Source organism: Equus asinus, chromosome 13 (genome assembly GCF_041296235.1).
Source record: "Equus asinus isolate D_3611 breed Donkey chromosome 13, EquAss-T2T_v2, whole genome shotgun sequence".
NCBI classification, from domain to species: domain Eukaryota; kingdom Metazoa; phylum Chordata; class Mammalia; order Perissodactyla; family Equidae; genus Equus; species Equus asinus.
The window spans coordinates 36600234-36615171 of NC_091802.1; the positions used below are offsets into that span (position 1 = coordinate 36600234).

The 14938-nt window shown below is 52.2% G+C and overlaps 1 protein-coding gene across 7 annotated transcripts; it reads left to right on the forward strand.

Moving 5' to 3' along the window:
• The first annotated feature begins 5537 nt into the window (after nucleotides 1–5537).
• Nucleotides 5538–13700, forward strand: TAC4 (tachykinin precursor 4). 7 transcript variants are annotated; one of them, XM_070483047.1, is made up of 5 exons: nucleotides 5538–6042; nucleotides 9075–9113; nucleotides 10823–10855; nucleotides 12035–12094; nucleotides 13380–13700. In XM_070483047.1, the coding sequence occupies exons 1-5, from the start codon at nucleotides 5616–5618 to the stop codon at nucleotides 13559–13561; spliced, it is 741 nt and encodes a 246-aa protein (XP_070339148.1). In that variant the 5' UTR covers nucleotides 5538–5615; the 3' UTR covers nucleotides 13562–13700. The 7 variants fall into 7 exon arrangements, with proteins under 7 accessions (XP_070339148.1, XP_070339150.1, XP_070339149.1 ...); XM_070483049.1 differs by having other exon boundaries at nucleotides 5538–6101; nucleotides 13268–13645; XM_070483048.1 differs by having other exon boundaries at nucleotides 5539–6101; nucleotides 13380–13636.
• Nucleotides 13701–14938: the final 1238 nt, after the last annotated feature.

A 14938-nucleotide genomic window follows, 5' to 3' on the forward strand; every position in this document is an offset into this window, starting at 1 on the left:
AGATCTCAGACCTGCTGTCACCCTCTGCAGTGACATCGACCCCGCCTCTTCTCCCCAGCCTCAGGCCCACCATGTCTCCTCTCGACTATCACAATTACCTCCCCAAAGGCTTTCCTGTCTCCAGCTCCGCCCCACTTCCAGCCCCTCCTCCTCTTCACCTTGTTGAGGGGAGGAGGGTTTGGGAAACCATGAAGGGATAAAAACCAAAATCCCACATAACTCCTAAAACCTTGAGTGACTCCCCCGTGTCTGCTGGATAAAATCCACACTCCCCAGGCCGGCATTCAAGGCTCATCTCTCCCTCTCTAATTCCTAGGCACAGGCTTTTGCTGAACTCAGCATTCTTCCGGGAGCTCCGTCAGCCCAGGTGTTCCAGACAGGGGTCAGGGAGAGCAGGATGGGGGCTCACTCCTGAGCCACATTCCGAGCCCCAGCCAGCCAAGTTACCCAACCCGTGGGTGCTGTCTCCAAGTGGCTGGCTCCGGAGTCCTCCCCGACACAAGAAACAAACTGTTCTGCAGACAGTGGGGTCTGGAGGCTCCAGTTGGTAGACAAAGGACAGTGCATTATAATTATATTTTCAATTAGCTGGTCGCTTTTCTCCCACACTAGCTAACCAAGATCCAGGAAGGAAAGGCCCATCTGAATCATGAGCTTGTCTTCTCCCGCTAATGGGGTCAGACTCTGGGTGCCTTTATTGTACATAGGCTCGGAGAGAAGCAAGCACTCAGAAGAGACATTTCTTCACGGCCATGTTGGAGGCAGGGGAGGGCCAGAACCCACATCCCCCAAAACGGGGCTTTGCATGCTTCCCTCAGCCCTCAGGCCTGAAGCCTCTGACCCCTACCTACAAGGTCCAGCACACTGAACCTTGTCTAAGAGACCTGGCTGCAGGGAGCTCCTAGTCTGACAGGAAAGACCCAGTTCCTGTCCTTAGAAACTCTCACCCTGATGGCAAAATATCAGAGAATGCCTAAAATGACTTTCCTTAATCTGGGCTTTCCCGTAAAATATGGATGAGTGCTATTGTTTAATTATACTATTAATAGCGATAATAATTGGTACCGTTTATTAAGACCCACAGTGTGCCAGAGGCTGCATGAAGTTCTCTTATGCATTGTCTCATTCAAATGTCTCAAAGACCTTTTGAAGTGAGTATATTATTATCCCCATCTTATGGATAAGGTAAGTGAAGTTCAGAAAGGTTAAATAACTTGCCCAAGGTCACACAGATGGTAAGTGCTGGGGTCAGAATTGAAATGTGGAGTCTCATTCTTAACGACTCTGCTGTGCACTGCTTCTACTCTTGACTGAAATCCTTGAGGACAAATACCCCTAACTGTGCACGCTTGTCTTTCCTTATAGAGCCTAATTGCAAAAAAGACGTGGGTGAGCGGGTCCCAGGATGCTTTGGAGAAGGGTGATGGAGAAGGAAGGGAGACAGGCAGAGAAGCTCCCGGGGCCTGGGCCCCTGGCCAGAATGCACCTTTGATGGTGGGGGAGGTGCCTGATGACAAGGGCAACATTAGCGACTGTTTTGAATCATTCTTAGGACTCTGAGAATTTCTTTCTGAAACTGGGCAGTACCTTCAGGCCCTTCCAGAGACACTAGGGGCACAGCTGAGAGGCTAGGAAAGCCAAAAGCAAGGCAGGCTTGGGCCCCATTGTCTGCCATGACTGTGGGCAGAGCACTCTGCCCACACAACCCCTGGGCACAGAGGGCAATGGCTGTTTGCTCCATCTGTGCTCTGGGGGTAGAGACCTGCTTTTCCAAAGCTGAAGTGTTCTGTCTGGGACAAGTGTCCAAAGTGTACCCACGCTATAAATGTGGGTAAAGGGAGTCCAGGATTCTTCATTTCTCCCCAAATGCCCCTGCCAAGGCACTTTTCACCCTCCTTAAAATAGAATGCTTGGTCTGATTCTTTTACCCCTGTTCTGAGGCAGCTCCCATGTTGTAAGGTGCTCCATAAATCCAGAGTCAATGGATGAATACATGATTGTAACCTCAAAGACTTGGGGGAGAATTGCCTTTTTCAGAGGTCTTAAGCCATTGCAGCTACAAGTACAGGGTGCAGACTATTGTCCCAATCAGGCACTCCAAGCGACTTTTACCCACTACCCTCCCCAGCCATTGGAAGGACCGCGCTGCCCGCCTCGAGGAGACTCCCCCGCTCCCTCTGGCGGCCCAACACCTCCTTTACCTCCTGTCCCTCTATCTAAGGGACAGGCCGTCGAGTCCAGCTCTTGCCCCGCCTGGATCCGCCAACTCGGCGTTCTAGAGCGGAGATCAGGATTGAGAAGAAGCTTCCACATGGGGGCGCTGAAAGGGCGCGGGAAAGCCTGAAGCAGGGCCCCCGCGGCGTCCTCTAGGGTGGCGGAACCCAGATCGCCAGCTGGCCCGCGGCGACCCCTCGCTGGAGCCCCTCCCTCCGGCCTCCCCTCCCAGCTCCGCTTCTTTCTGTCACCCGCCGCGACACCCCTCTCCCGTTCCCGTTTGCGTTCTCGGTCAAGGTGAAGCACCTCGCAGGTGGGAGTCAGATCAGGCTCGAATCCCGCCTCTGCAGCTCCGCAGCTGGCGGCCTTCCCCGAGGCACCGAGCCTCCCCCAGCGGGCCGGTGACATGGGGCCAGTCACCCCACCTACTTTGGACGGAGTGGGCGCCCAGGAAACGTCAGCTTCCTGCCCGCAACCCGCCTTCATCTCGTGTTTCCCTCTTCTCTGTTCTCCCTCCGCTTTCCCTTTTTTTTTTTTTTTTTTTTTTAAATCCCTCCCTCCTGCGCCCTTTCTCTTCTTGGCTCCGCAATCTTAGCCAAACCGCAGCTTTTAGCAATACTGCGCGCCCACCCGGCGCCCAGGGAGCCTCGCCACGGCAGCGACCCACCCCGCGGCCAGACCGCCACCTTGCCCAGCCCACCCGGGGGCGCCCCCCGTCTCGACATCCCTCGCCCGCCCCCAGCCCACCCGGAGGCGCCCCCCGCCTCGACGTCCCTCGCCCACCCCCAGACCACCCGGGGGCGCCCCCTGCCTCGACGTCCCTCGCCCGCCCGCAGCCAGCGAAGGGTCGCGCCCTGCCCCGCTCCCGTCTGCCTGGCTTCGTCCTTCCTCTGGCTGCGGAGCCCCAACCCGTCAGCCAGCAGGGCCGCGAGGACAGGGTGAGGCAGGGCGCGCGGCCAGGGCCGTGCCCGGGTGGCCGAGGGCACCGGGCGGGGCGGCGGGCCCGGCCGCCAGGTCTGCGAGCGCCAGCCCGACCGCAGCCCGAGGGCAACGCTGCAAATAGCCGCGGTTTCCAGCCAGGGCCCGGCCTCCCTCCCGGCCTTCCGGACCTTTGGGATTTTCTCTCCCTTCTTCCCGCCGCCCTCTCCTCCTGCCTCCTCCCCCCTGTGCACCCACCACATCCTGTCCCACGCGGGATGGTTCCTGCGCTGGCGCGTGGGACGTGCAGCCAGGGCCAGGAGACCAGCACCGAGGTCCAGCGTTCCAGAGGTCTAATAATCACGAAAATTAAATTAGGATTGAGTGCATACTATGCGCCAGGCACCGTGCTGAGCGCTTTAAGGGTGGGAATTCACGAAATCTTTACCAACACCAGATGAGGGTCGGCTCCAATTTGCAGATGGAGAAATTGAGGTTCAAAGAGACTCCTCAGGTCCTAAGGTCACCCTGTTTGGACCTGCAAATTGGGAAACCACCTCCCCGGCCCAGAGGCCCATGCTGTTACTCTCCTCCAGCCCTGTGCAGCTTGCCCTTGTGGGCTGAGGCCTCAGTGGGAGGTAGGAAGCGACTGACTGGGGGTCCAGAATGCTGGTCTGCCACCAATTCTCAATGTAACCTACAGCAAGCCCAACCTGCCTCAGTTTCCACATCTGTAAAATGAAAGGGATGAAAAGCAAAACTCAGTTCCCATTAGGAAGAGCTTAACAATGGAAAACCGAAAATGGAATGGGAAGCGTTAAGCATCCGGCCCTGGGAAAGTGCAGTGGGAGGCTGTGTGCCCGCCTCCTGGAGTGCTGAGACAAACCCAGACCACGGAGGGCTGGGTCAGAACTGGGCTGCCAGGGAATCTGCATTTTAGCAAATGGAGGGATTCTGAAGCCATCAGGTTTGGGATCCACCAAAAAGATTCCTGGAAGGGGGTGGAGGTGGTATGTGTGTGAGGCGGGTGTCCTCCCTCAAACCTCCACACTTGCCCTCATTCATTTCTGCCTTTGCTGGCCTGGACTCAGAGTGATGGCACATTTCTTAAGGACCTACTGTGGGCTACGCACATATATGACGGCCCCACCCTCAGAGAGCTCATGGCATAATCAACTACCATACGGCAGACTGGCAGGGCTGCCCTCAGCCCAGCTGGCCCCTTTGGAAGAAATGGAGCAAAGCATCTTCTTCCAGGGGTGCACAGCCTCACAGCAGGCTGTGTAGTTTAGTGAGCAGAATGAGAGCCGGGGTTCACCTCCACACTCCCCGTCGGCAGCCACCTCTTTGCAGGAGATAGCCTGCATGACCTCTCACCTCAGCCTCTGCAGAGCTGCAAGAGACATATGTGGGAGATTTTGGAAAAGCCAGGAAAGGGGCCAATTAATTCTTGCTGGAGACAGGAATAGAGACCAAAAAGCTCTACTGAGGAGGCGACCGTTAAGCTGGACCTTTATGGATGGACGGGGGGTTGCCAGGTGGAAAGAGAAGTCCAGGCAGAGGCAACAGCCAAGGCCAAAGCATGGGGGCAGGAAGTCTCAGCCTGTTCTGGGAGCAGGTGGGGCAGTACGTCCGTGGGCAGGGAGTGGCTGCGGGGCAGACTGGGAAGGAGGCGCACCCTTCCCTTGCTCCCATCTCTATGCTGGCACATACCTAACAGAATACAGCTTCTCTGCCAACCAGAGGTCTCCTCTCCTGGAGACTGGGAGATGCTGTAAGACATGGATGGCATCTTATTCATCTCACTCAGTGGCAATAATAGTAACCATAATCATAGTTAACGGGTATTAAATATTTAACATCACCTACTGTGCTAAGTGCTCCACAGGCATTACCTCATTTCATCCTCAAACAACTTTGGAAATAAGTGCCATTATTAATCCCGTTTTACAGATGAGGATTCTGGGGTTTAGCTGGGCAAAGTAATGCACCTAAGGTCACACAGCTATTTGGTGGTGGAGCTAGAATTGGAATTCAAGTCTCTCTGACCACAAGGCCCTTGTTCTATACCAACAAATGGACAGACAGATGGATGGATGGGTGGGTGGATGGATGAGTGGGTGGAAGAGAGAGAGGAACTAAGCAAAGAAGGGCCTTGAATGCTGTGCTGGGGAGCTTGAACTTTATTCCAAGGATGGTGGGGAGACATCAAAAGGCTGTAAGCAAGGAGAAACAGGTCAGGTTGGGGCTTTAGAGAAATCAGTTTGACAACAGTGGGAAGAGAGTTTAGAGCCAATGACACTTGAGCAGGAAGCCATTCTTCTAGCAAATGCCAATTCCCACTTGTGAGAGCCTCATTTCTCTAAGCACTGTGCTATTTCTCTTAGGGCAAGAAGTATTTCTATGTACACATGGAGACTATTGACAGAGGGGAACACTGAGGAAGGGGGACTCAGTGACGGGAAAGAGAGACAAGCGGTAGAATGCTGGCTAAGCTCTGGGGAGCAGAGCCCCAGGAAGGGAGGAGCCATAGAGTCAGTCTGCCTCCCCATTTCCGAGATGACAAGGCCCCCTCGGCTCCCAGCCAGGGCACACACTGCCCCATTGTGCACCTGGCACCGGAAGGAATGCAGCCAAAAGTGAGGCGGGTGTTGCATCAGAGTGCTAAGCCCTGGGATCAAGTGCTGGCCGGCAGCAGTGAAGGAATACGCAGGGTACCCGGGAGGACAGAGAACGGTGGAGCTTCCCCCACCTACACGAGAGGAGCCCAAGAGAGGTCCGCCCTGCAGGAGGCAGGCGTCTTCAGGCTGAGAGGGGCTCCCCGAGGGTCCCAGGACACAGCAGAGCTCACCATGCTGCTCTCCCTCACCCTGCTTCTCCTGATGGGGCTGTCTACGTGCGCCGTGGCAGGTGATGAGGAGCTGACACTCAGCGCCGAAGCAGGGTCCTGGGTAACCGTGACCCTGGAGGTACTTTTGGGGAGAGGCTCTGCCCAGAGCAGGGGATGACCCATGGTGGAGGGGGCAGAAGATCCCCTCCATGGCTGCCGGGAGAGCAGGTTGTACACTGCAAGGCAGGTTGTCTGATTCCCCTCGGTGCGTAGCTTCAAGGCCATGGCACTTGGCCTGGCTGACCTCCAAAGGGGCACCCGCACATGGGAGTCACAGTGTGTGTGTGCGTGTGTGTTTTATTTAACAAACATTTAACACATGCTATGTTTCTGACACTGTCCTAAATGCTTTATAAATATTAACCCATTTAATCTTCATATCAACCTTATGGGAAAGGTACAATTATTATTCCCATTTCACAGATGAGGAAACTGAGGCACAGAGAAGTCAAGTAGTTTGTCCAAGGTTACACAGCTTTAAAAGCACAAGTGCACACCTTGCCCAAGGTCTGATTCTGTGTTTCTGTGCATCGAGGAGATTTTCCAGAATTTCCTTTCAAGGGGATCACCTTGGGGCAGGATCACTGTTTTATCACACATGTAGAAACTTTTGTTTCCTGACAAGTACTGGTTTGATTGCCGGCCTCTTCTACTAAACTGAGTGCTGTCACTGGGGACAAATCTAAACTTTAGAGCATGGCATCTGTGCCCCACCCCATCTGATCAGGGAGAAAAGGATCCTGACCTCAGGGAGCTCCCAATCTGACAGGGGGCAGACAAACAGGACCAGTGACAAGGAAGGCCTGCAGGAAGGCAGACAGACAAGGCCGAGCCTGGCTCCTTCCGGTCCTGGGAGGTGAGGACACAGGAAGAGCCATCAGATGAATAGCCATTTGTGGCGAGTTTTCTTCCTGGTTTGTCTGAACATGGAAATGTGTGCAGTTGAGAAGACGGCAGGCTGGGGAGACCCAGGTTCAACTCTCTGCTTCTCCACTGACTCCATGTGACCTTGGGAAGATCACTGATGCTCCCTGGACATCAGTTGCCTCACCTGCAAAATGGGGGGAGAGGGAACATGATCCCCCGCGTTCTTTCAAGCTTTGAGATGCTTTACGGGGTCCGTGCCAAACTCAGGGGACCTGGCCCAGGCACAGGGAAGCCGAGCTGTGTGACGGGGAGCTTGCTACACAGCCACACGGGAAACATCATCAATTTCAACTAGAGCTGCGGCTGGGTCTAATGCTTATTCTCCTTTCACTCTCATTTAGCATCCCTCTGCTTCCCGAGACACAGGGCATGGAACACAGGAACCACTAACATGAGTGAGGTGATGGAAGGAATGGTGGCACTGTCAGGGATGATCTGATTAATGCCCCAGATCTCAGGGATCCCCACCTGCAGTCACCCCTGGAGCTGTGGACTTGGGGTCACTGGATAAGGAGGGCTTCAGGTTGGGGCAGGAGTCCTTCCTGAGTGAAAGGGAATGAAGTCTTCTAAGGGGCCCCCAGAAACCCAGTGGGTAGGAGAAAAGGTGAGTCTTATTTAATTTATAAATAACCGTTCTTTCTAGCTTGCATTTGAAAGCTACCTTTTACCAAGGCAAAGTGGTTTTCATGAGCTTTTCAGAAATAGGTCCAAATCTCCAAGGAGACTTTCTCGTTCCTGACCAGGCTGGGTGACTCCAGCCCGAGACAGCTGCCCTAGCCATTGATCTCCTGGAGAGGAGACAGATTGGAAGTGACTGAATTAGTCCAAGGCTTAGAAAACAATCTACTCCTGATCCCAAAAGTTGGGACAAGACGGGCTATGAGAGGCAAAGGGGTTTCCACTGTACCCCAGCCAGGCCTCTGGAGCTCAGCACCGCCCCTGGGGAAACTGGGGATGGAAGGACAAACCCCTGATCCAACACCAGCTCCCAGCCTCCGGGCAGGCGGCTTGTGTTACTCTAGGACTCTGTGCGCCTGTCCTCAGTCTTCCTGGAAAAGGAGACCCCATCCTTTTCCCTATCCCCAGACTGCCAGAGCAAGGGCCTTCATTGAGCATATGTATCCCACACATGCTGAGCTCCTGTGTGTACCAGACGCTATGCCAGGCACAGAGATAGAGAGATGTGAAGACAGTCTAATGAATGTCACTTACCGTACTCTTCCCACGACAGAGCCTCTCTCTCTTTCAGCAGAGCTGAGCAGGCCCTTCTTCAGGGGCTCCAGTTAAGGCCAGAGAGGAAGAGGACTCTGGCCAAAGTCACAGAGGCTAATGGAAGCATGAGTGCTTAAACCCACAGCCCTTGGTCCAGAACATGTTCCCCATGGGAGGCCCAGGCTCTAGGGAAGGGTAAATCTGGGACAATGAGGGGAGTGTGGGGGAAGAGGAGTGAGACCAGAGTCAGAGTGGGGTTAGAGGAGTAGCTGTCCCACCTTGCCTGCTGGGTGCCCACCCTAAGTCCATTACCTGCCCCCTCCTTGTCTATGTTAGAGACATTTCCTAAGATGGAGCAGAGCCCATGCTCTGGAGTCAGACTTCCCGAGTTTGAATCTTGGCTCTCTTACTTCCTGTGTGACCTTGGACAAGTCATCTAACCTCCATAAGCCTCAGTTTCCCCACATGGAAAATGATGATAAATCACAATCCCTACTTTACAAGGTGGTTGTGAAGAGTAAATGAGATCATGACGTAGTGTTTGAGCCTCTGAGCCAGATGACCTGGCTTCAGGTTCTGGCTCCATCTCTCACTTCCTAGCTGGTGAGCTCAGACAAATTATTTAATCTCTCTGTGCCTCAGTGTTTCATCTGTAAAATGGTGACAGTTATAGTATTTACTTCACAGGGTTTTGGTAATGATTAAATGAGTTAATATATTCATGTGCTTCGAACAGTGCCAAGAACATCGTAGGTGAAATTTAGCTATTATTATTATGCGCAGTATTGTGTAAAATATGTAAAAGAACCCAGTACCACCACACGTGTTATTGAGATTGTTATTGCTCAGGCTGCCCTGTCTCCTTGCCAACCTCCCCCCAACTCTAACTCTAATGAACTCTCTGCTTCTTCAGGAAGGCGTCATTCCCAGCATTCAGCTCCAGCTTCAGGAGGTGAAGAGGGGCAAAGCCAGGCAGTTCTTTGGGCTGATGGGGAAGCGGGTGGGAGGTGAGTTCTTTGGGCTGATGGGGAGGCAGGCGGGCACCCAGCAATGAGTGGTTCTGAGTGGGTTCTGTTATAACAAGCAGGGGCCCTAGCTTAAAGCCCAGGATCCAGGGTCCATTACTCTAGTCTGGTATGGGTTGCCCACGCAATGGGGTGGGGTAGTGCCCATATAGATTATCATCCAAACCAGTACACTCAGAGAGTGTTAATTACACCAGGCAACAGCTATAAACCAGGCTGTCTCTAGCATATGGAGAGTATGGTCACCCTAAAGGTGCTGGCCGGTGCTTTGCACCCTGGCTGGTGCCCTTGCCTTCAATACTATGGACTACTTTGAAGAGCAGTGGTGAAGCTAGAGATCAGGATCTAGATGTGAGCAAAGCCAGGGGCCAAGCTTTCTAGTGGACTCTGGCTCACATAGAATTATTACAATGAACCTCTGTTCCCTGAGGGCACTCTCAGTGCGGTAGTCACGTCCTAGGGGTTCAAGGAGACAGAGCAGTTTGGGGCAGAGAACAGTGTTCTCTTTTCTTATTGTCAACATTACATATATTTTTAAGTGGTGTTGGTGAGGGTATGAAGAAACTGGTGCTTTAATACACTGTCTATTTAGAGGACATGTTGGCAATATCCATCCCAGTTGGAAATACACATACCTTTTCACCAAGAGCCTCACTTCAGAGAATTTATCAAATAGAAATGCTATTGACACATAAGCCCTGAGACAGTTGGACCAGAGTGTTCATTGCCAACTTGCTTATAAAGGTAAGAATTTGGAAACAACATAGAAATATCAGTACAGAATGATCAAAATATATTAGACACATCCATAGACTTTGTGGCCATTAAGGATGAGGCAGATCTGTGGAAAGATATGGAAAGATTTCCAAGATATTGGTTAAGTGGAAAAAGCAACTTATAAACAATATGTATGATAGGAGCCTACTTGTTTAAAAGAAAACTACATACTTACACATATATATATGCAAATACATAGGGAAAATCCTGGAAGGATAAATATCAAACTGTCAACAGGGGTTACATTTAGAATAGGAAGTGGAAGTGAGGGAGGGAGAGTAAAGACGAACTTTAATTTTTACTGTACTTCTATATTACTTGATTCTTTTTATAGTGGGCATGTATTCAAGGACTGCTTTTGTAATTAAAAAAAACAGAGAAAACCAACCTGTGACCAAACACTTTTGGCCTTAGTTTCCTCCTCCACAAAACAAGCTTTGGACTGGGCCATTGCAGAGCTTTCTTCCAAATCCAACAACCCATAAGAAGCAGGGATGTGGGTATAAGAGAAATATTTCTTGAGCACCTACTATGCTCTCATCTGATTAGATCTCACAACAACATCCCATTTATCACCAGTAGGGAAACGAAGGTTCAGATTTTAAAGTACTTAACGAAGGTTAACCTTCGTTAACCTCAGGTGCCAATCACCCCAAAGTCTGTGCACTTCCCACTACTCCACACCGCCTCCTACCAGCAGCAGCTGAGTGGCTCAGCCACATGAGGACAAAGGGGAGTGACTGGAGTTTCCCTGAAGACCCACAAAGGCACCAAATCCCAAAGAGCCTTGAGCCCTTCCCATCTCACCATGCCCCTGGGGAAAGCCATGCGGTCCTCATTCCTTCTTTCCTTCCCCCAGGAGTACCTCCCATCCAGCCAGGGAGAAGAACGGGTAAGTGTTGTTCAGACCTTCCCCTCAGCATGCTCCCTGGGGAGTACCGAGTTGTCTTGGCCACTAACAAGTCAGGGAAGTGAGAAAAGATGTGGTGTCCAGGGGCACACCAGGCTGGCATTGCAGAGGGTGGGGCCAGTGTGGTTTGGCCACATGCCAGGCTTCCGGGTTGTTGCCTGAGGGCAGTGGTCTATGATGCCCAGGGAGTAGCTGCAGAGATAAGGAGGAAATGGGGATGAATCTGCTTCTGCCAAAGGTTCAAGATTACCTCAGGTCTAAAGCATGGTTTGAGAAAAACTAATCAATCCATTTCCCACACTGCATCTGAAAAGATCTTTTTAAGGTTTGCTTTTTAGTCAAAGCCCCAGTACGTAGTTGTATATCCTAGTTGTAGGTCCTTCTACTGCTTCTATGTGGGAAGCCACCTCAGCATGGCTTCATGAGCCGTGTGTAGGTCTGTGCCCAGGATCCAAACCGGCTAACCCTGGGCCACCAAAGCAGAGCGCGTGAACTTAACCACTATGCCACCGGCCCAACCCATGGAAGGATCTTAAAAGTGCAAATCTGAGTAGCCAGTACCTTGCCCAAAATCTTTCAGTGAAAAGATAAAATCCAAACAAACAACCTTTACCCACCACCCCTCAGTGCCCTCAGGATCAAGTCCAATGCCTGAACATGACTCCAGCATCCTCTGGGGCTGCTCTCGCTGACTGGACTCCCAGCCCCATCTCTCCTTCCCTGCCTGCCTGCCTTACCCAGATGGAGCTCGTCTCCATGGCCTGGGCACAATGCTGTCCTTGGCATATTGCACTGCACTGTACTGCTGGGTCACACAGCTGGTGTCCCTAGACTGGAAACTCCTCATGAGCAGGTACTAGGTCTGCCATCTCCTTTGTATCCCCAACACCCAGCAGTTTCTATTAGAGGTACCCACTATGTGTTCATGAAAGCAAGGGCAGAAGGGAAGGAGAATGGAGGAGAAAGAGGAAGGAATCAATGAATGAATCAGTGAACAAATGAACCAATCCATAGTTTTTCCTCAACTCCCAAGATGATTAAGAAACGACTCCATTTACAACGCCCCAGCTCCGGCCCTGTCCCTGCCCTTCCTGTTCCCAAAGCAGCCTTCCTCTGCTGCACTCTGTCTTTCTTCTCTGTCTCTTCTCTCTCTATCACCAGGGAATCAGCGAGGACAAGTGGTCCCAGACCTCCTGGGCAAGGGAAGACCATCTACAGAAGGTAAGTGAGAGCCTCTAGTGGATTGCAAGGTATCATAGGAAAGGGGCCAGATACTTTGCTGCCAGTCTCCATAGTGGGGGCCATGCAGCTGGACAGACAGAACAGGCTCCCCACAAGCCATTAGGCAGAGGCCACAGAGAAGAGAGCAGTTGAGGGGCAGGGAAGTGGTCCCTCTGATGATCCAGGAGGGGCCAGCTGACGCCACAGAGAATGGTGTGTAGTTTTTCCGACCCTGGCACATACTCCTTATTCCCTCACTAATCACTGATTGTTAAGAGAGTCATGCCTTTAGTCTTAAGATATTTTCTGTCTTTAATAACTGTAAATAAGTGCAAATCACCCAGGTGAGTAATAACCTAAGCAGGTATCAGCTAACACCTTCTGGCAGGGGCCACAACCCCAAGAAGGCCCAACTATATGCTCAATAAATGGATGAACAGGCATGAAAGTAGATAAGTGAATCAGGCTGAGGGAAAGATCAATAGCTCAAGCCACCCAGCACATGAGGAAGGGTAGGGGGCGTCCCAGCTGGAAAGATGCTGAGCTCCAGTTTGCCTTCCCTAGTGCCTGACCTCTCCCCCAAGAGCTGCAGACTTCTGGACCCCTCTCTAGCTTCCCTGATGAACACCTGCTCCTTCCAACACAGGCTCTTCCCATAAAGATGGGAAAGTCCTCTATTTTCCCCCGAGATTTTTTCTAAGTGTCTGAGCCATTCCATTCAAAGGGCCATCAAAGTCATCCTAATACAAAATAGAAATGAATGCCCTCCGTGCAGTGTGGGCGGGAATCTTAAAGTCATCATTTTTCAGGGATGGAACACACCTTGCCCAAAGTCATGCAGTGAGCTAATAACAGAGCCAAGACTAAAAGCTGTGCCTACTGTTTCCCAATCCACGGCACTTTCCACGTCCCCAGGAGGGCATTTGGGATTGTGAATACAGGATTACCACTTCCCTTCCTTTAGAGAGGAAAACAGGGTTGGCTCGTTCCTGCTCTGGAGGCATTGACGATTGAGTAACAGCAGATACAGCACATGAACCTTCAATTTGATTGCCCAAGATATCTATAGCCGGAGAAACATGACTTAGGGACCTGGAGGGCCTCGGGAACAGTGACTAGGGAGGGCCTCCATGGGTGGAGGAGACAGACAAGACTCCCCTAACCACCGTCCAGGTACAGAACTCTTCCCAGGAAGAGAGGACGAGGACCACGGGTCAGAGTGAGAGCCCCTACCGCACGTTTCCCAGTGGATGAAACCCCCTTTCTCCCTACCTGGACATTACAGCCGACCAGCCAGCCAGGCCAACCCTCTTCTCCGTGTTTCCTGTGCGTCCAACCTGGCCCTCTGAACTCACTGGGGTTCCCTCCAGGACTCTCAGTCTCAAGCAACGGTCGTGCATAAATATACTGTTCTCACAGTCGCAAACTGGAGTGATCTCTCCCTCAGCACTCAGAGCTCGCCTTTGACTACAGAGCAGGGTTGTCTCTCACCCAGTTCTTTGTCTTCTGTGCCCAGAACACAGTAGGGGCTCAATAAATGAATGAACAGTGAATGGCTTCTTCTCTGGTACAGGGCAGAGGGCAAGAATGTGGCCTGGCATGTCAGCAGGCCAGGAGGCCTTTTCCAGAATTGCAAAGGGAAATACTAAACAGCCTGGTCTCCACTCTCAGGTGGGAAAACAGGCTTGGGACACAGGTAAGGACAACAGCCCAGCCTGAAAACACTCTCCCTACCCGCAGCCAGGATCTCAAGGACCCAAACCCAGTGTCTTCTGACGTGGAGAAGAATCGGGTCCCAGGCCCTTCATCAATTCTCATGTATAAGGCGGCCCTTCGATTAACGGCTTTGCTTCTGGGACACAGGTGTCAGTCACTCCCTAAGCACCACTCGCCCTGAGCACCCACAGGAGCTGTTCCCACCCTCAGGGAGCCCAGTCTGATAGGGAGGCCACCGTCCCTGCCCCAGGGGTTTATGGGCAGGCAGGACACAGAGGCCCCCCAGATGCGTAGAAAGTGGCACATCAGCCAGAATGAAACTAGCGGGCAAACTTAGGTAAGAAGCATCGAGGTGCTGAACAAAGGACTGAGTTGGGAGCTGTGTGGGTTCATTAATTCACCAGGCTACAGAACACGTAGCTTCCCTGCGCCCCTCTCCAAAAAGAAGGAAACGCCTTCTAAGTTTTTTGGGGCAACTGATTCTTGGGGGCAGGGAGTGGCTAAGCTGTTTAAAAGGAGGGGAAGAAGGCATGGGTGGAGAGGGCAGACCCTTCATCTGGGTGCTGAGGAGTTTTAGCAGAGGCCTCTAAGGAGAGGCCAAATAGTGTCAGCACAACCAGCAAGGTTCTTCTATTTGACCTGTAGTGCAAGTCTCTGTCCTAAGACTGACGGTTCATCCTGAGCCCTGAATAAACCTCAAGCCTCTCTTCTCCATTCTCACCCCTTATCCATGCCTAGTGAGAAACATGGGGGTGGGAGACGGTACAACTCTTCGCCACTACCACGGAATTTCCCAGTTAGCGTATTTCTCATTCCATCCACTCCTAACCTCTAACCCATTAGCATGCCCATTGTCTTCCCCACCTCACCGCACCCAGTGCTGTGATCTCAAGAGGTGGTTCACTGTAATAATCCAACTTGAAGGATCAGCAGAGGATTGAAGATGTTATTCTTGTGTTTGAAGTTTGGGACACTTAAGAAAAACTGAAGTCAGGGGCCGGCCCAGTGGCACAGCGATTAAGTGTGCACGTTCTGCTTCAGCGGCCTGGGGTTCGCCGGTTCAGATCCCGGGTGCGGACATGGCACCACTTGGCACACCATGCTGGGTAGGCGTCCCACATATAAAGA

Coding starts and splice junctions, on each gene's coding strand:
- TAC4 (XM_014833565.3), top strand. CDS start 5,616: ATGCTGGCTAAGCTCTGGGGAGCAGAGCCCCAGGAAGGGAGGAGCCAT. Junction 9,169..10,822: donor GATGGGGAAGCGGGTGGGAG/GTGAGTTCTTTG, acceptor TCCTTCCCCCAG/GAGTACCTCCCATCCAGCCA. Junction 10,856..12,034: donor CCAGCCAGGGAGAAGAACGG/GTAAGTGTTGTT, acceptor CTCTATCACCAG/GGAATCAGCGAGGACAAGTG.